At 40.2% G+C, this 21393-nt stretch overlaps 1 protein-coding gene across 6 annotated transcripts in view; it reads right to left on the bottom strand.

Moving 5' to 3' along the window:
* CACNA2D1 (calcium voltage-gated channel auxiliary subunit alpha2delta 1) overlaps positions 1 to 21393 on the bottom strand; it is a 419757-nt gene that overhangs the window by 186085 nt on the left and 212279 nt on the right. For all 6 annotated transcript variants that reach the window (XR_013231087.1, XM_077338003.1, XM_077338001.1 and 3 more), the window contains one exon: positions 4877 to 4921. Coding sequence is in view for 5 of the 6 variants with exons in the window: in XM_077338003.1 (XP_077194118.1) it covers positions 4877 to 4921 (45 nt within the window). In the remaining variant the exon portion in view is untranslated. The remainder of the gene's footprint in view (positions 1 to 4876; positions 4922 to 21393) is intronic.

The raw sequence follows: 21393 nt of genomic DNA, 5'->3' as shown, positions 1-21393 counted from the left end.
GCCTTAATTGCCCTGCTTCATCATCTATCCTGGTCTATTGAAGTATGTCGTCATTGGTTCTCCTGGACTTTTCCAGCCCAGTTACAGTGCAAAAGAGTGCCTAGATATACAGTATATAACCTTTAATGGCATAAAACTGAAATAAATACAAATAAGCACAACACAGATGCAAATATATATTCAAATAAATGCTTAGGCATGAATTGGGTATATTTTTCTATGAATCTTCAAGGCAGCAGTTAAATAACGAGCTACAGATAGAGTAACAGCCCTATCTTTGCCAGATAACAAATATAATAAATGGATATTTTATGAACATACTAGAAAGTGTAAAATCAATGAGAAAATAAAATATATGATATAGAAGAATATAAATCACAACTACATAAAAAATGAGTGTTTCCATCTTCACATTTCCACAAAGACAAACTCTCTGGTCAATCGGACTGTCGTAGGAGCAAGGCATTACATCTGTCCAAAAAGAAAAGTCTGTTTTTTTCAGTGACTTTCAGTACTACAACCACTGCATCTTCCAGGTCACTTGACAAGGACAGCTGCTCCATTTTGATAGTGTCTAAGATTCCTTCTAGTAGATAGGTTTTAAAATGTGGTGATGCGAGACATTTGCTCTATCCCTTGGCCTTCAGGGTTCTGTAGGAATTTATCTTGTTCCTCACACTATTTAACATGTACATGAACAACAGCTAGACATCATCCAGGGAACTGGATATGATATGCCATGACAGATAGATATGCTTCCTCTCTCATCAAATTCCAAAGATGCAGTAAAATGTGCTAAATGTCTAGCATTGATGGGATGAAGGTGAACAAACTGATGTTTAATCCAGATAACTAAAAGTGTTGAGAATTGGGTATAAAGTTGACATATAGACAGGTATAAAGTCTGTTTGGTATGGAATTGTAGCTCCCCTAAAAGAGCACATTGGAAGCCTTGGAGCAATAGAGGTGATAAGAAGCAAGGACAGAAATAGACTTTGTTTTCATAACAGCCAGACTGGACTATTACAGAGCTGTTTGTCCAAAAGCTTCAAGTGATTCAGAATGAGAACATCCAGGATACTCGCTGTGGCTTGCTGCATTTAATAAGTTACAGCAATATTTTATGATGATCTATGCTGTTTCTATCGGTCTTATACTGGAGATGCACAAGCTACTCTGAAGTAGCAGGTGAGCACATGAGTTACCTGTTGGGAACTCCAGCTCCTTTGTTTTGTCCCTTATTGGAGGTCTGACACCTTGAAAGTCTATTTCAGAAGGCTTCTGAATACAAGTGATGTTACCCCTAGGCTCTATTGGAATTTGTTTCAATATTCCATTTGAATATTCTATTGGTTTTTAAGTGTGAAAGGAATTAACGGTGACTTTTTAATGATTATATTGTACTTTAGCCATTTTATTCTGTGAGTTGCCTTGGGCATTTCATTCATAGAAATTAACTAGAAAAAATGATTTATATAAATGTTTAAACTGGGGTCAATTCACTGACTTTGACACATCTACAAACTTTTAAAAGAATATTTTAACTGAGATCTTAATTCCTTCAGAGCAGAGTAATGAATATAGATGAAGTTCTCAAATAATAAACAGTGGTATTAACTGTAATAATTGGTTCTTTTTGTCTCTTTTTCATTATTCTGTAACTAATTTTATCTTACAGACTTCCAATAATTCCTGCACAACTATTCACCTACTATTTTGTAGGGCAGAACACACAATGATCTTTAGGACTAACTACAGGTACATTGGAAATCTGTGATCGCATGTCTCAACGTGTTTTTAGACACAAAAACAGTGATGGAAGGAAGTGAATTGCATTTGACCACAGTGCTAGTTATGGGAGTGGGGAGTAGGTCTTTTTTGGTGTAAAGAGCGGCGGCCTCTGATCTGGACTGCCAGGTTGATTCCCATTCTTCCACAGGCAAGCAGCTGGGTGATCTTAGGCTAGTCACAATCCTGGTAGAGCTGTTCTCACAGAGCAGTTCTGACAGATCTCTTTCAGCCCCACCTACCATACAAAGTGTCTGTTGTGGGGAGATGAAGAGAAGGTGATGCTAAGTCATTTTGAGACTCTTTCAGGTAGTGAAAAGCAGAGTATTAAAAACAGCCTGTCTTCTTCTTTTTCCTGTTATTTTTTTTCCAATTAAAACCGCTATCCCTGCAGCATTAGCCCTAGCAGGAAAGAAGTTAGTCACCAAGATGGAGAGAGCCCATGGAGGATAGCAGTTCAATTTCATTTACAACTGTGCACACAGACATCATTACCCAGTACACAAAACCAATTCCCATATTCTGTTTAGGATTGCATTGTTTATTTATTTATTTATTTATTTATTTATTTATATAATATTTCTATAATTTATATAACTATATAATATTTCTATAATTTATATAACTATATAATATTTCTATAATTTATATAACTATATAATATAATTATATAATTTATATAACTATAATATAATATAATACTATTGTGCTCCAAAAAGAAACTAACAAAACAACTGTCTAAAATCCTGGTCACCAAAACGCTAAACAAATTCTGGGTATAATGACTAATGACAGAAATCTATAATTCACTGGACTTCCATTTTCCATTGGTTGGGGGGGGTGAGGAGGAGGGAGTGGCCCTGACAGATGTTAATTTTTGTGTTAGATTAGTCAAAGTCTTGGTTGGCAACTCATTCCACCAGGCTGGAGCCTGGCTCTGGTTTAGGCCAATCATACTTCTCTGATGCCAGGAACAGCCGGTAAGTAGGAATTTGCAGAGCACAACTTCCTTTGGGAGATGTACTCAGAAAGGCGGTCCCTAAGGTACACAGGTCCCAGACCACATAACGTGTTAAAGGTCATAACCAGTACCTTAAACTTGATCCAGGATTTCACTGGTAACCAGTGGAGCTGTTGGAGGACCATTCGAATATGTGCCCTCCATGGGGCCCTTGTAAGGCTCCAAGTTCTGGACCAGCTGCAGTTTCCAGGTCAAGGGCAAGGGCAAGGGCAGACTCACATAGAATGAGTTACAGAAGCCTAGCCTTGGGGTGACCGTCACACGGAACACTGTGGCTAGCTATGCTGGGGCCAGATAGAGCACTAGTAGCTTTGCCTGGTATAGACTACTTTCTTGGAGCTACTACAGCACAGCATCCAGAAACCTGGCCAAGGATTCAGGTGGAATGTTTGGCCAGCCTCTCATCAACAGATAAGGCTGGGTGTCCCCCGCATACTGGTGACAACCCAGCCAATGCCTCTGGACAGATTGAGCTAGCAGGTGCACGAGGATGTTGAATAGTATTGGGGAATGAACAGCGCCCTGAGTAACTTTGCACTGGGATATTTGATAAATTCACAACAAATTTCCCTGGACCTTTATTTTCACTAACTATCCACAGCATGCATAAGCAACTCGAACAGGTTTGTTTGACATGATCAATGTACCCTCTTTAATTATCTTACAGCAACAATGTCAAACATAAGAGTGATGCCATCAATCTTAAATCACATTTTATTACAAAGTGCAAGTGAGGCATGTTGATCAAACTGATTAATGCAGGCATGGAAAGTCTTCTATTAGTTTATAGACTACACACATAATAATGTGTTTAAACAAAACAGCAGGCTGTGTTATGTGAAGGAAAAGGTATTTTTAACCAAATACTGTCAAGATTTCAAAGTCAAATCCCTAACAATTTAAACTATATGTTTTAAAAAGTATAAACAACACTGGGAATTGCATCCTGCAACTTATTACTTCTATTCACAGTTTATGGAATATATATAATCCCCTCAGAAGCTCTCTGACAGGTGGCTGGGGACAAAATACTGTCCTCTTCATGCTCAAACACACCTGTTCTGCTTCCAAGGCAATTAGCTGCTTGCACCTGTATGTAATTTTGAACAGGGAATATATGCGGCTAAAATACTCCAGGCATGTAGGCCTGAGCAGCAGAATCAATATTCCAGTGCAATTTGGGCTTCGGTGCCTTATCTTTTATATGCCATATATCCTAGAAAACATTATGCCCACATATGGGTGAGTGGTTGTTCAGTGCCCTCCAGGTTGGGCAGGCATCCCAGAGGGCAGGAAAAAATTTCTCTTGCTTCAACAACTGGCAAATCAAATTACCCAAGCACAGCAAACACAAAGGTTCAGTTTGTGGGAGTTGTGCAACCTCTTTTTTTGAACTCTCACCTGAAGTCCTTCCTATGGAAGAGAGGAACTCAAAATATTCAGCTGTTAGTATCATAGAGTCCTAGAGTTGGAAGAGGCCATCCAGGCCATCTAGTCCAACCCCCTGCTCAACGCAGGATCAGCCTACAGCATCAGGATAGGCATCTGTCCAGACACTGCTTAAAGACTGCCAGCAAGGGGGAGCTCATCACCTACTCAGGTAGCCTATTACACTACTGAACTACTCTGAATCCCCATCCCCAATATCAAGCCAGTACTGCAGGCCCTATCCTCTGCTGCCAACAACATCACCTAGGCTTAACGTATGAACCGGGGTTATTAAATAAGCATGGTGTGGAACTGTTGCCTCTTTGCCATACACTTGTTTTATCCCCAGTCTCCCTCTGTCAAGAGAGTTCTCCCTCAAGGCTTCCAGAAGGAAACAAATGACAGAAGAAAGCAGTCTGGAAATCTACTGGGAAGGACTTGCAACCTTATAATCTTTGTGTCCTGACAAACATTATCTTAAAGAATTTTTACCCTATCTTTTCAAAAGGTACTTTAACCTATGTACACTTTCCACAACAATTCATTTTGCATATGGGAGATTCAAGACACAGTAAACATCTTAGCCCTATAGGGTGCCTTAGAAAACATAACGTAGTATATTTCCACAGTGCTACTTACATCATTGAGGTCGTCTTTTGCATTGTAGTAGACAATATCGCCCGTCTGTAGAAGAAAGACGAAAGACGGGTTATTTTTTTTATTTAAAAAAATCCCTCTAACAATAATGTCATATATATAACTCCCGTCATATGCAGAAACCCTTAGAGATTTCTGCTCCCTAACCTTTAGTACCAGCTTGACATCGACAGTTACAGAAACGTCACGCTAGATAAAGGAAAGGTTAATAAGCATATTATTTAAGAAATCACAAGGCTTCATAAAGAATTAAGATCCATCAAGCTGCACTGAAGTTGCTGTAGCAAAAAGACTGGGAGTGGAAAACCATGAGACATGTGGCTTCTAAATGAACCAACATGCATCATAACCACTCATTCTTTGTAAAAGCATCTACAATAATATTTTAGGTACCATGGAAGAATAAAATCTAAGAGGACTCTACACTTAGGTTTACAATCTCTCTTTTTAATGGAATAAGTAGAAGACTAGGCCGTGAATAGGACTGCAACAAAACAACAGAGTTAAAATAAAAAGTATACAATTATAAATGTAAAAATAGAATGAAATAATTCAATAGGAAATCAAAAAGGACATACAAGAAAAATATCAAGAACAGCAAGTTAAGAGATTAGGCATAGGGAAAGAAGGAAACTGGAAGTTTAAAAGAAGACACAGTAAATCCTGTCTCATACATTAAGGTTCATTTAATAATCAGGGGGGGGTGGAAACAGGCAAAAATAGCTCTGACAGCTGGACATTGTTTTGTCTTGAAGATGCCACTGGACTCCTGCTTAAAATAAGAGTTACCTGTCTGTTCAGCAAAAAGGAATAATGTTTCATTCCCTCAGCACCCATTCTGACAGGAGGCTGAGGTTAGCTGAAGCCACCTTAGTGAACAGAGAATTCCCTAAATGCATATTGAACAAAAGGATCTGGTAAGATGAAAACGATATAGCAACCACAAAAGAGAAAAAGGTAATACCTGGAATTTTTTTTTCAACAAAAGAGTAGGCAAGATTATCAGAAAGAGAAAGAGAATGAACTAGAAAAAGTGGCCGAAGAAGATCACTGAACAAAGCAAAGAGAAGCTGTAGATGAGAAGAAGAATAGGATGAGAGAAGTAAGACTGTGTAATGGGAATAAAGCAGTTGAGTAAGGGAGAAAGCATGAATCTACCATGGGAGATCTCAGGCAGATACTTACATATGCACCAAATATCTCCAGTCACTCTATAGAGAAACAAAGTAGTATGTGAATAAGGGAGGCACCCAATATTTATGAGACAAGGGGTGAAGAAATCAAAGAAATGGGAATCTAGAATGTACAGAAAAGCAGAACAAAAGGCAATGGAGTCTAGAATTTCAGAGAAGATATGAAAGAGGCTTGAGAAGAAAGGAAGCAGACAACTAACTGCAAAGTAGTGGAGATTCAAGGAAGAAGACAAGAAGAGAGTAAGAAATTGTCAAATGGGTTTAGGAATGTATCAACAAGGTAGAGAATTGATGCAAAAAATATGAATCAAGGTTGTAACTAGGAGAAAGAGCATGAAAATTACCTGATATAGTTAAAACAGAAGAACCTAAGAAAGATAGAATACTGATGGAGATTGAAAGTTCAAACTGACCACCAATAATACGTATATGAAGAAAAAGGAAAAGGACTCCAGGTCAGAAAGAAAGAATAACCAGGGAATGGGAGGTCAGTAGTTCACAGCAATCCTAGAAAGAAGAGCTGTTTTTGTACCCCACTTTTGAGATGAGAGCCAGCATGGGGTGGTGGTTAAAGAATGATGCACTCTAATCTGGAGAACCAGGTTTGATGCCCCACAGCAGCATATAAGAACCAAATCTTCTTCTTCTTCTTTTACTTCTTCTTCTACTTCTTCTTCTACTGCTGGCTTTATATCAAAGCCATGATGTGAAACTAGAGCTCCTTGCTTGCACATACACATGAACACATACAAGCTAATCAGCAGGACTTGTACCCACCTGGACAGGGTAACTGTCGAGGCCCGGACAGGGCCGCTCAAATGGCTCTTTAAAAATATAAGAGCCACTTGTGGTTATGATATTGATGATGATGTTGATGATTTAGGCCTTTCTTCCCAGAGGGGACTTAAAGGAGCTCCCATCATTCTCCTCTCCTCTATTCTATTCTCATAGGGAAGTGAATTAAGCTGAAATTGTGTGAGTAGTCCCAGGTCACCTGGAAAGCTTCCACAATGGCATTAAAAATCTACAGATATCTGCCTCTCCTATCTTCCTTTCCTCTATTACTGTAAAACTAAATTATTAAGGAAATTCCCTATTATATGACAAAAGTTTGCAATCTATCTGTGCCATGACCCTCTCCTGGCTGGTCATGCCATCAGCATTCTAAACATATTTTGTCAGATGCTAGGAATCTATTCTGCTACTGGTGGTATTTCCTCTTGTTGGACTATGCAAGATTTGTAGTGTGCATGACTGAACAGAATATGAGGAATATCCTACAAAGGGTGTCAGAGGAGATGAGTAATTAGCATATTCAGATCAGGAACTTCAGGACTAATTGTCCTGACTCAATAACTACAGCCAACTCAAATGCAGAATATAATATATATACTATAAGGTCAGATTTTCATCAGTTCTCATGATTTTATCAAATACCTTGGAACAGAACAACAAGCAAAGGAAAAATTGGCTCCTACCAGGTAAATACTATTTTATTAAGTCTTGTAAGACCCCTTGCTTTAATTTCCATAACTATGTCCTTGTGTATTTCTATATGGAGCAAGAACATTTTGTTCCCTTGTTAATTTGACTACAAAGGTTCATTGTTGATCTAAAAGACAAGGGAAACTAGCCTTCCTTCAATTTACCTGATAACTGCACTGCACCTAATAACATAGTTGGGGAGAACTGTTTACATAAGCCTCTCTCCCGCTGGTCTGCCATCCAAGTACCAACCTTGCTTAACTTTCAAAGCTGACAAAATTGGGTTAGTCTGGGCTGTAAGGCCTGCTATAACACCTACTTTTCCAGCAATCCAGACTTAAAGTCTGCAAGTTCTGCTTGAATACCTTTACACAAATGATACAGGCATTAGTAACTCCATTCTAAACTGTAGCCTTGAATGTTTGGTTCCAAAACACAAAGTCGGGAAGAGAGAGAGAGAATGGGAGAGGGCATGCAGAGTAGGGGGAATGAGGATTCAGACATTCCATGAAGAGGAGACAAAGGGTATAGTGCAGGAAAGGCCAATGAAAACAAAACAAAACAGCAAATGTTGTAATGAAGGAAAGAGCTGAGCATGCCCAGCTGCTTAATAATATAAGAATTGGTTTGCAAGGATAGACCAAAGTCCACCATTGCTTACTTCTCTTTGCAAGAGTACCAGTAACCAACAGATAGATCTGATAAACTGTCCTCGTTTCTTCTTCCTGATCTATTAAGCTTAAATTTACTTATTTATATTTTAGTTAAATTGTCAGAAGCTTATCATTATAATCAAGTATTTGCCTTCACTGGTCAGAGCACTAGAAAGTGGAAGGCTTTCTTATAAGTCAAAGATATAGAAATCTTGTTCAGCAGTCCTTGTTGATGAATGCTGAAAATTCTGGCCTGGAATTTCTCAAAAATATCAGGATGTTACAATCCTTTTCTGTCCCTGTGGAAGAACCTCTTCGTTCCTGGGGTGAACAGAAAGCTTTAGAAATCAGTCTCTGTCCAACATAGTCTCTGCTAAATCTCCCTGCAGTACAGCCTGTTATGTTCTGTCATCCTTTGTTAACCTTAACTGTAAGAACTTGGATTTAATTAAGAAAAAATAAATGAAACCTGGTTTATACAAATGAAGAATATGTTTTAAAAACTCCTGTAAAATCAGACCATGCCAAGAATGCAAGTTCAGCTGTTAGCAGTCAGCCCTCCTCTCACAAAGGGGCAGTATATAGCTTAAACAGGCAGAAACATGCTTCTTAAGATATCATCTCAAAACATCATAATTACAGGACACTGCCTGGCCAAAACTGATACAAAATGGAGGCTATTCAGAAACAAGTCTGGCCAAGTATTTTTAGAAGGTGAAGAGCAGCTGTCTATTCCCCCCTCCACACTCCAGAAAGATACATAACTGTAGGACAATGGGTCTCCCAAAATCTATTGACCCGCCCTTGGACTAATTTCATCAAGAGCCAACCTTACTTCTTCTGTCCCCATTTACCCTAATTCCATGATATTTAATCAACTCTCAGTTCTGTTCATCAAGCTCATTATTTTCCTGTCTCGTATTTGCAGGGTCATCAAGTGCCTTTCACGCCTTTTGCATAACTCAGAAACATCAGCTTGGCCCTGAGGGCCTAGATTGCCCTATCCAACAGTGCAGTGTGTGTGTTCTTGGAGCCATACCAACACCCTCACTCTGTTGGGACTTTTCTCCATGAAGCACTGGTCATTTTGCTGCTATCTCCATGACTGTTTTCCCTTCGAGAATGGTGATTATACCCCTCCCCTGAAATAGCTTTTCCCCTTTCCACCTTGCCTTCCCTTAGCTAGTTTTCTGTGTGTGTTTAATGTGTGTGCACTTTTTTGTTTAATTCTTTTATTTTAATAAAAAAAATCTTTCCAGGTGAACAGTAGTTACCCCTCTCATTCTGTCTCCTTTAAGCTTAATCTCCTTGACTAATTAGGAAACTACATATTTGGGTAACACAACAGCTAGATCTAGGAGTGACTATATGCAATTAGATGTGTTGTTGTTGTTGGTGGTGGTGGTTTTTTTTTTTTTTTGCCAATATGATTAATTTGAATAATCAAATCTCAGCCTTTGAAATTGCCAGCCTGAGTCTGTTCTCTCCTTGATGCTTATTTCAATACATGGAAGTTAGGAGAGCTAATCACCAAGTAGATGGGCCATCTCTCTCCACCCTCATTATCATGCAAGCATGAGAACACAGCAATTAACCTCTGCCACAAATTAATGTGTGTCAGAATGGTCACTGTCACAGCAAGTGAAGGTGAATCCCTGACTTCCACTGAAATATGCATATGTTGAACAACCAACTGTCATGCTCTGGATATGGCATGCAAGTGTATGTGTGTATGGGGGGAGGGTTGTCACAGTACAAAATTCCAGCTTGAGGACAGCTGTCAAAACCTACGGAATTCTACAGCATGGGCATTTTGTTGCAAGGTTTGGGGCTGAAAATGCCATTCATGTTGCTTCAGGATAAACAGCATGCTGTACAGAGCAGAGAACGTTCTGAGGGCAAAAGAGGAAGAGAAGAAATTCTCAGTGCACAACAGACCCTAACCTGTTTTGATCTGTCCCAGTCCTTTGCTCCAAGGGACAAGAAAGATAATCCCTGAAGGAAGAACAATAGCTTTAATTACAATAAAAATAAATAAAAACAAAGCTGCAAGCAGAAAGGCCAACATTCACTTTTGGAGAAAGATGGGACAGTTATTTATTATTCATTGTATTTATATACAATAAATAATATACAGTTCGTGGTATGCAGTGATGGAGAAAGAGGTAGTGGGCAGAAGGATGGATCCGTGAGGGATGGAAGAGAATTAGAAGGACTAGTGATGAGACATTACCAAGAATTCCAGCTTTCAATGCCAGGATACAACATGACCCCTTATTCTCTCAGGCATTCAAAGGCATACAATGGGTATAAAAAAGTTGCACATCCTTGTTCTTTGAACTTGCTCTAACAAAATGGTATGTATGTCAAACCCAGAGTGTGGCACTTGGTTGTTCAGTGCATACATATGTCAACAGAAGTCAGGGGTCCATCTTCACTTGCTGTGACAGTGACCATTTTGACACATATCTATCTAAGGCTTCTTTTGTGGGGAGACACCATAGAAAATCAGTGCAAAGAAATGACAGCTCAAGTTCTAGCTGTCACATCAGATGCACAATGGGGCCTGTTTACTGTGTTCACTGATGAACACAGAAGTGTGAATGAGCCCTGTGTTTATGAAGAATTGGAAAGCAATTAATAATGTGCAAGTATTAAAAATAATGCTATGTCATGGGATTCCCCAGGCAAACATCCAAAACAATAAAGGAGCAAGGAGGAAGAAAACATATAATTCCTATGTGTGGTTGCTCACAATGACAATTCAAATCAGGTTGAATACTGTATTATCCACTGGCTCTGATGATGATGAAATAATATTTCTCTTGGCAGATGTTTTTTCCTCCTGTCACTTAATATTTGCTAATTTCATTCCTCATCCATTATTATTACAAAAGGGTTCAATTCAAGTATGGCTGAGGAATCCGTATTTCAGCTGATGTATAATTTTTTTTATTTGTTTTCACTTATTTTATTCTGTATTTACAATTTTCTTATTGTGATCATCTGTTTATACTGTGACATATGTATATATTTTTTTTCCATTTTACTGTTTTAATGCTTTATTTGCATGATTGTTATGGCTTCAGTTTCAACAACAATACATTTCAATTCATTCATTCAACTCAATTCAATTCATCATAGTAGCCTCGCAGTTTATTCATTTTAGCTTCTTGGGAGCGTTCAGACTGTAATTGATCTAGAAACTTATTGAACTTTTTGACTATCCATGATATCTGTAAAACTCTCTTCCAGCATCAGATTTCAAAGAAATCAACTTTCTTTCTATAAGCTTTTTTCATCATCCAACTTTGACCAAAGGCACAGGCAGCAGATTTTGTAGGAAGGCAAGTCAGATTTTCAGCAATGAAGATAACAACAAATTAATTGATCCCTTAGAAACCTAGAAACTATTGCCTGAATCTATTTGTCATGCAACTCTTAAATATTGAACTCTTCAAATATTGAAGCACCATTCCCAAGTAGAAATGATATGACCCTCTTTCTACCCTTGCTCAAACTTTCAAACATTTACTACTTAATTCTCGAGCTCAGTTTAACAGGCAGAGCTGTACTGAGGGGAAATATATTCTCCAAAACTCCAATATTTGACAAGTACTTTAAAAAGTAAATAGACAGATGGGCGCACAAATTACACACAAGCAAAGATGTGTGTTTGTTGGGGGGGGGGGGGGCTGGCAGGGTGGCCTCCATGTCAAAGCTCTAGAAACTGTAATCATATCAAAACTCAATACTCTATTTTGACACCCCTTTTATCTATTAATGCTTCCTTTGAATCCCCTTGCTAAACATACACATACAACGTCTTAATTTTAAAAGGACAAGCAGCTGATCAGTTGGTTAAAAGCCACAGGGTTGTCGGATATCTTTTTTTTTTCAGTTTCATGTTATACAGTCCTATTTCTCCCACTACAGCTACACTCCAGGACTTGCTTCTCACCAGCCTGGAATAGCTATTAAATCTGCAGCTCCATCTGGAATGGAAAATGGCAGATAAAATAATTAGAATCTTACAGCAGCGTTAAGAGGTCTTTGGGGGTGCTTAGAAAGCTGGACGGGGGGGGGGGGACAGCATCCAATAAGCTCCAGTTAACAATGCAGTATGATCCTTATGCAAGGCAGAAGTACCTGCAAGGTGCTAATTAGTTCAATACCATCATGCATTGGGGAGGGAGGTTAATAGGGTATTGTTTGTTCATACAGGAAAAGGCATAGTTCATTTAGAATGGGTAATGCATCTGTGTTTTCATCCAATAGCAAAAAATGGAAGTGACAGAGAATCTGATTTATTTCTTTCAGAAGAAGGAAGTATCTCACTTCTAATTAGTTCCAAGGACAATATACTGTTGTGATCCATGAACCCAGCTGGTTTATGTAACTAATTTTGGGGTGAAAATGGAGCAGCTGAAAAGAACTGGTGGTGAGGAACAATTATATTTCACTCCCTGCCCTCCAAAAGTTTACTGATTTGTCACATTACCAGTGACTCTTCCTGTGGAGTTGATGGGAATGTCCCCTATGTACTAACTTCTATTAACAGTCCCATTTCCAGAGTAAATTAAGAAGTTGTCATTCAAAAAAAGAAATAGGAAATGGGAAGGCCCTTTTCCCCCCAAAGCTGCTTTTTTTTTCCTCCTGGAAACAAATAGCTTTTTTAAAAAACAACAATAAATAACTTCTTTGTCTAAGTGTTCAAACATTTATTCCTCCAATATTATTTCTAAAAAAACTATGTAACATGAATATAAACAAATAATCAATGCTTGTAGGGAATGTGTTAGAAAAGCTAAAGCTCAGTGTGAGCTTAGGCTAGCAAGAAATGCTAAATACAACAAAAATGGGTTCGTAAGTTATGTTCAAAGTAAGAAAAAGAGTAAAGACCTGATAGGACCTCTGCATGAATGAGAAAGTGAACTTGAACCAGACAATGAAGAGAGGGCTGAACTGCTCAATGCCTACTTCTCCTCAGTCTTCTCTTGTGATGGAAATTGTGCTCATTGTGGGAAATATGATGAGAGGTGGGAACTGCAGCCTATGATCACTGTAGGGCTAGTCCATAAATATCTGGTTTCTTTACATGAAATTAAGTCCTCTAGGCCAGATGAATTATATCTGAGGGTACTAAAAGAAATTGTAGAAGTAATTTCTGAACCTCTGTCCATTATTTTTGACACTTTTTTGAGAACAGGTGAAATGCAAGATTAGAGGCAGGAAAATGCCTCCATCTCCAAGAAGGGGAAAAAGGTGGACCCGGGTAACTACCAATCCATCAGCTTGACATCTATAGCTGCAAAATTTTAAAACAAATCACAGTAGGTCCTTGAGGAGCAAGAGTAGATTGCTATGATTACTAAGAGTCAACACAGCTTTCTGAAGAACAAGTCATGCCAGATTAACCTTATCTCTTTTTTGGAAAAGTTGCTTGACCAGGGGAATTCTGTGGATATAATTTTTGATAAGGTTCCACCAGGGCTGTCTTAACACATGGGCCCGATGGGCACTTGCCCCGGGGGACCCACAAGCATAGGGACCCCATGCTAATCTAAGTGAATTAAGTAACTTACCATAAATAAATACAACTATGCAGTCGTCTAGACTACTAACCTATAAAATAATATTTGCTGCAATGTTATTTTGTTACAACTGGACATTGTGATTTGTTTCTGATTAGTTGCTGCTGTACCGGATGTTTTAACACTAGTTTTGTTGAAGTGCCAATAAAATAAATATATGTTAAATATTATCAGCCATTTACTTTTTATTCCTGTGAGTGGTTGTCATAGGGGCCCCAGCACACTGTTTTGCCCAGGGGCCCATAATGCTGTTAAGACAGCCCTGGGTTCCATGATATTCTTGTTGACAAGTTGGTAAAATGCACTTTGGATCCTATTATTGTTAGATGGTTTGATAACTGGTTGACAGATCACACCCAAAGGGTGCTTGTTAATGGTTCATCATCCTCATGGAAAGGAGTGACACGTAGAGTGCCCCAAGGATCTGTCCTGAATCCTGTGTTGTTCACCATATTCATAAATGATTTGGATGAAAGACTAAAGGGGGTTCTTATTAAATTTGCAGATGATACTAAACTGGGAGGGGCAGCAAACACAGCAGAAGACAGAATCAGGATACAGGATGATCTTGACAAGCTAGAAAACTGGGCTAAAATGAATAAAATGAATTTCAATAGTGATAAATGTAAAGTTCTGCATTTAGGCAGGAAAAATCAACTGTATCATTATAGGATTGGGGATGTCTTGGCAGTAGTATGTGTGAAAAGGATCTAGGTGCCCTGGTTGACCATACACTGAACATGTGAACAGTGTGATTTAGTGGCTTAAAAGGCAAAGGAGATTTGAGACTGTATCTAAAGAAATATACTGTCCAGATCGCATAAGGTGATAGCTTTATTCTGCTCTTGTTAGACCTCACTTAAGAGTTCTGTGTTCAGCTTTGGGAACAATTGAAGAAGGATGTAGACAAACTGGAGCAAATCCAGAGCAGGATAATGAAAATGGTGTGGGGTTTGGAGACCAAGACATATGAGGAAAGGTTGAGGGAGCTTGGTCTGTTTAGCCTGGAGAGAAGACAACTGAGAGGTGATATGATAACCATCTTCAAGTACTTGAAATGCTGTCACATAGAGAATAGAGCAGAATTATTTTCTGTTGCCCTAGATGGTTGGACTAGAACCAATGGGATGAAATTAATTCAAAAGAATTTTTGGCTTAACCTCCAGATGAAGTTCCAGACAGTTAGAGGTGTTCCTCAGTGGAACAAGCTTCCTCGGGAAGTGGTGGGTTCTCCTTCATTGGAAGTTTTAAGCCAGAGGCTATATAGCCATCTGACAGAAATGCTGATCAATTAAGCAGATTGTAAGTGGGTGGGCAGAAGGGATTGTATCTGAGCTTGGCTCTTATGGCCCTTACTTGCATGCCCAGGAAATGGGCGGATCGCCACTTTGGGGTCAGAAGGTGAATTTCCTCCAGACCAGACTGGCCAGGGATTCAGAGGTTTTTTGTTGGGGGAGGAGGCATCATCTAGACATGGAATGGGGGTCACTGTGGGTGGGAAGGTAGTAATGAATTTCCCGCATTCTGCAGGGGGTTGGACTAGATTACCTTGGAGGGTACTTCCAACTCTATGATTCTATGATTCTAAGACAATAAAGGTGAATGAATGAATGAATACTTGTAATACTATATACAGTATCAAGTCATTGTGTAGTACTATATACAGTATCAGATCAAAACCTTGATCTGAATCCCGCACATAGCTGCTGATTACCATTAGAAAGTTTTAAAGTTCTCAGCCTAAATATGAATACAAGAGCTCCTGGTTTTAACTTGCAGTCTATCCACAAGGGGACGCAAGTTTGCATGTGCATTAATAGAAAAGGGTTTTAAAACTACCGGCATATTCTAATTAAAGTACAATTTAAAGATTTTAAAAGCAAAAAAATGAAAGCTAGTGGGAAAGCCTTCAGAAATGCCATTAAAATAAAGAAGAAAGCAAATAAAAGAAATAAGAAATGCAGTTCTTTTCACTAAGGTCCATGTAGGGGAAGTGGCTGGGTTGTTTCTCTCTAGTGCTTGAGAAGCTATGATCAATAAATAAAATTGATTTTGTGTACTTCCAATTCTAAATAGGAACTTTAATCCTCAGTTGTGTAATGACCATTTAGAAAACTGGCAGAAAATTCTATCAAAGAGGAATGGCAGGGATTTCTGTGAATAATCAGGTCTGTTACTGGAATAGCAGAATCCCATGTATCCAGGCAGCAGTTTGCATTAACAGTTAGTGCTGGATACTCAGTCATAATGAGCTGCGTTGGCAAGTACCTCATCAAACCAGTGGAGAAACGTCTAGCCTTTTCCCAAGAGATGCCATTGTTGTTGTTATGTGCGAAGTCGTGTCCAACCCATCGCGACCCCATGGACAATGATCCTCCAGGCCTTCCTGTCCTCTACCATTCCCCGGAGTCCATTTAAGTTTGCACCTACTGCTTCAGTGACTCCATCCAGCCACCTCATTCTCTGTCGTCCCCTTCTTCTTTTGCCCTCGATCACTCCCAGCATTAGGCTCTTCTCCAGGGAGTCCTTCCTTCTCATGAGTTGGCCAAAGTATTTGAGTTTCATCTTCAGGATCTGGCCTTCTAAAGAGCAGTCAGGGTTGATCTCCTCTAGGACTGACCGGTTTGTTCGCCTTGCAGTCCAAGGGACTCGCAAGAGTCTTCTCCAGCACCAGAGTTCAAAAGCCTCAATTCTTTGACACTCGGCCTTCCTTATGGTCCAACTTTCGCAGCCATACATTGCAACTGGGAAGACCATAGCCTTGACTAAACGCACTTTTGTTGGCAGGGTGATGTCTCTGCGTTTTAGGATGCTGTCTAGATTTGCCACAGCTTTCCTCCCCAGGAGCAAGCGTCTTTTAATTTCTTTGCTGCAGTCCCCATCTGCAGTGATCTTGGAGCCCAGGAAAATAAAATCTGTCACTATCTCCATTTCTTCCCCATCTATTTGCCAGGAATTGAGAGGGCCGGATGCCATGATCTTTGTTTTCTTGATGTTGAGTTTCAAGCCAACTTTTGCACTCTCCTCCTTCACCCGCATCAACAGGTTCTTTAGTTCCTCTTCACTTTCTGCCATTAGAGTGGTATCATCTGCATATCTGAGGTTGTTGATATTTCTCCCTGCAATCTTGATCCCAATTTGTGACTCCTCTAATCCTGCATTTCTCATGATGTGCTCTGCATACAAGTTAAATAGGCAAGGCGACAGTATACAGCCTTGCCGAACTCCTTTCTCAATTTTGAACCAGTCAGTGATTCCATGTTCAATTCTCACTGTTGCTTCTTGACCTGCATATAAATTTCTCAAGAGACAAATAAGATGCTCTGGTATTCCCATCTCTTTAAGAACTTGCCACAATTTGTTGTGCTCCACACAATCAAAGGCTTTAGCATAGTCAATGAAGCAGAAGTAGACGTTCTTCTGGTATTCCCTAGCTTTCTCCATGATCCAGCGTATGTTGGCAATTTGATCTCTAGTTCCTCTGCCTCTTCGAAATCCTGCCTGTACTTCTGGAAGTTCTCGGTCCACATATTGCTGGAGCCTAGCTTGTAGGATTTTGAGCATAAATATGCTAGCATGAGAAATTAGTGCAATGGTGCGGTAGTTTGAACATTCTTTGGCATTGCCCTTCTTTGGGATTGGAATGTAAACTGACCTTTTTCAATCCTGTGGCCATTGTTGAGTTTTCCAAATTTGCTGGCATATTGAGTGTAGCACTTTTACTGCATCGTCCTTTAAGATTTTGAATAGTTCAACTGGAATGCTGTCACCACCACTAGCTTTATTGTTGCTCAGACTTCCTAAGGCCCATTTGACTTCACATTCCAGGATGTCTGGCTCCAGGTTAGTAACTACCCCACTGTGGTCATCAGGGATGTTAAGCTCGCTCTTGTATAGTTGGTTCTGTATAATTTTGCCACCTTTGTTTAATCTCTTCTGCTTCTGTGAGGTCCCTACCATTTTGGTCCCTTATCATACCCAACTTTGCATGAAACGTTCTCTTCATATCTCCAATTTTCTTGAAAAGATCTCTGGTCCTCCCCATTCTATTGTTTTCTTCTATTTGTTTGCACTGTTCATTTAAGAAGGCATTCTTATCTCTTCTAGCTTTTCTCTGGAATTCTGCATTCAATTGGGTGTATCTTTCTCTTTCTCCCTTGCCTTTCACTTCCCTTCTCTCCTTAGCTATTTGTAAAGCTTCCTCAGACAGCCATTTTGATTTCTTGCATTTCTTTTTCTTTGGGATTGTTTTAGTTGCTACCTCTTGTACAATGTTGCGAACCTCCGTCCATAGTTCTTCAGGCACTCTGTCTATCAGATCTAATTCCTTAAATCTATTTGTCACCTCTACGGTGTATTCGTCGGGGATATGATTTAGTTCATACCTGAGTGGCCTAGTGCTTTTCCCTACTTTCTTCAATTTAAGCCTAAATTTTGCAACAAGAAGCTCATGATCTGAACCACAATCAGCTCCTGGTCTTGTTTTTATTGACTGGATAGAACTTTTCCATCTTTGGCTGCAGAGCACATAGTCAATCTGATTTCTGTGTTGACCGTCTGGTGATGTCCATGTGTAGAGTCGTCTCTTGGGTTGTTGGAAAAGTGTGTTTGCTATGACCATTGTATTCTCTTGACAAAATTCTACCAGCCTGTGCCCTGCTTCATTTTGTACTCCAAGGCCAAACTTGCCTGTTATCCCGGTTATCTTTTGGCTTCCTACTTTAGCATTCCAATCCCCCATGATGATAAGCACATCATTTTTGGGCGTTGCTTCTAGAAGGTGTTGTAGGGCTTCATAGAACTGATCAACTTCATCCTCTTCAGCAGCAGTGGTTGGGGCGTAGACCTGGATCACTGTGATGTTGAATGGTTTGCCTTGGATTCGAACTGAGATCATTCTGTCATTTTGGGGATTGTATCCCAAGACTGCTTTTCCTACTCTCTTATTGATTATGAAGGCTACTCCATTTCTTCTGCGAGATTCTTGTCCACAGTAGTATACCTGATGGTCATCTGAATTAAATTCACCCATTCCTGTCCATTTTAGTTCACTGATTCCTAAAATGTCGATGTTCAGTCTTGTCATTTCTTGTTTGACCACGTCCAGCTTACCTTGATTCATGGATCTGACGTTCCAGGTTCCTATGGAATAAAAATCTTTACAGCATCGGACTGTCTTTTCGCCACCAGTTACTTCCACAAATGAGCGTCCTTTTGGCTTTGGCCCAGTCGCTTCATTCATTCTGGCGCTACTCGTACTAGCCGTCTGCTCATCCCCAGTAGCATATTGGACACCTTCCGACCTGAGGGGCTCATCTTCCGGCGTCATATCGTTATGCCTATTGGAACTGTCCATAGAGTTTTCATGGCAAAGATACTGGAGTGGTTTGCCATTGCCTTCTCCAGACCTTTTGTCAGAGCTCTCAGTTATGACCTGTCCGTCTTGGGTGGCCCTGCACGGTATAGCTCATAGCTTCACTGAACTACGCAAGCCCCCTTTCCACAACAAGGCAGCGATCCTTGAAGGGGGAAGAGATGCCATGGGGTGCTCCTATTATGTTGGGCCACATATTAGATTTCTAAAGGTGGGGTCCCAGGTGGCACTTGCCAACACTTTTCCTGGCACGCACAAAGTGGGTTTTTTTTTAAGAAAGTGTGTGGGACCAGGTGGGTTTCACACTGGCCACTTGAGTCGGACTTGCTGTGCAAAGTTTTATAAAGTTGCCTTTGCATCTGCTGCCTCCTCAGCTCAAGGATCTTTCCTGTGTGAGTAAATGTAAGCCGACTGTCATGCAAGACTGTCGGGAACGGCCCGACTTGCAGACAAAGACCCTCTCACCACAGGCAGAGTAGCAGTCTCTCGGGAACAGGGAGCAGCAGCCACAGACCCGTACGCAGGAGAGACCAAGGAGGAAAGTGAAAAGAAAGGAAACGAGGAACGCCGACAAACTGGTCGCGCCTGGATCAAAGTGAGGGCAGAACAGATAATGCAGAACGGGCGTGCCCGGAAGAACTGGTGGGAGGTTCTTGAGGGCTCGGGAGGTGGGGACAAGGAGAGGAAGGAAATTTAAATGGGGCAGGCTGCGTCTGTGAGGAGGCGGGGTTCAGCATAGTGAGGAAACTGTTCTGAACCCGGGAGTCGTGAATGCGAGTAATTCAACAGGACTACGTTCTGAGACGCTGCCTATCCGGAGAACTACCTTTCCTGACCTGGTCTTCAGCTCCCGACATCGTGGCGAAGAAGGAACAAGAAACCCCGGACCCTGACAAAGACAATATGTATAAACAACACATTCATGTTAAAAGATATCCTGTAAAGCAGAATTTCTGACGTGCTGAAGAGTTATTTTGAAGAGGTGTTTTGTAATTACCACCTGTGGTGGCCATGTTGCAGTTGCACTCAACACCATGCGTCAGAATTCCAAAGGTGCCCACATGCCCAAGGAGGTGGGGGCCACTAATCTGCAGTGTGGTATGATTTAAACTTGGCTTCATCTGCTCTTTTGTCCTTTCTTCCATTGTAGAGGCTACTGTTTCCTTGCTTCTCACCACCGAAAGTGTTAAAATTTCAAGTGTCTAGCCTGGAAAACTGAGGCAAGCACCAATAAGTCAGCTGATAATGTGTCCATTAAAGATTCCAGCTACTTCCAGGGTCTTCAAACCACAAGGTGAAATATGGCTTTGGGTTAATATACTAAGATTGTCTTCTCCTATTATGAAGCTACTCAGTCACTCTGATCATCTTTGGAGGTCCTGCTTCAGGTGTGCCACCCATGTCATGCTAGAAGAGTGGCAACCAGAGAAAGAGTGGCAACCAGAGTGGCAACCAGAGAACCAATGATTGTGGCACTAAAACTTTGGCACTCACCATGAAGACTTACAAGCCAGCACTCTGGGAATGGCAGTACACAAATGTAATAAATAAATAAATAATAAATAAATAAATAAATAAATAAATAAATAAATAAATAAATTAATTAAATAGTCTACCTCTCAGTGCCAGTAGCCAAACATTCAAATGTCTTAAAATTTTATGTTTGCTGCCTTGAGTGAAGTGAAGGATGGAAGTGAAGGATGCATTATAATTATAAATATGTAATAAAAGTCTACCAAGGGCTAATTACTGTGATACAGCAATGGTAGTATTCAATGGATTTTTTTCAGCAATGTAAACATAGTTTCAAGCAGGGATACCAAAGCTAATCTGAACAAAGCCAGAAAGAGAGAGGAAGAGACAGCAAAAGACGAGTCTTCATACAATGGTAGCCTGCATGTGAGGGGAGAGGGTCTGGAGAGCTCCCAGAATTACAACTGTTTGCCACACTGCAGAGATCAGTTCCCTTGTAAAAATGGATGCTTTAGAGGATGTAAGATCTATATCAGGGGTAGTCAACCTGTGGTCCTCCAGATGTCCATGGACTCCAATTCCCATGAGCCCCTGACAGCAAATGCTGGCAGGGGCTCATGGGAATTGGAGTCCATGGACATCTTGAGGACCACAGGTTGACTACCCCTGATCTATAACAATATCTGTCTCCTGTGCATACACCACCCTATCCAGGCTGAATCCACAA

This window comes from Paroedura picta, chromosome 5, assembly GCF_049243985.1.
Source record: "Paroedura picta isolate Pp20150507F chromosome 5, Ppicta_v3.0, whole genome shotgun sequence".
NCBI lineage: Eukaryota > Metazoa > Chordata > Lepidosauria > Squamata > Gekkonidae > Paroedura > Paroedura picta.
The sequence above is the reverse complement of the archived record's forward strand: the minus strand, read 5'-3'. Positions and strand labels throughout refer to the sequence as shown.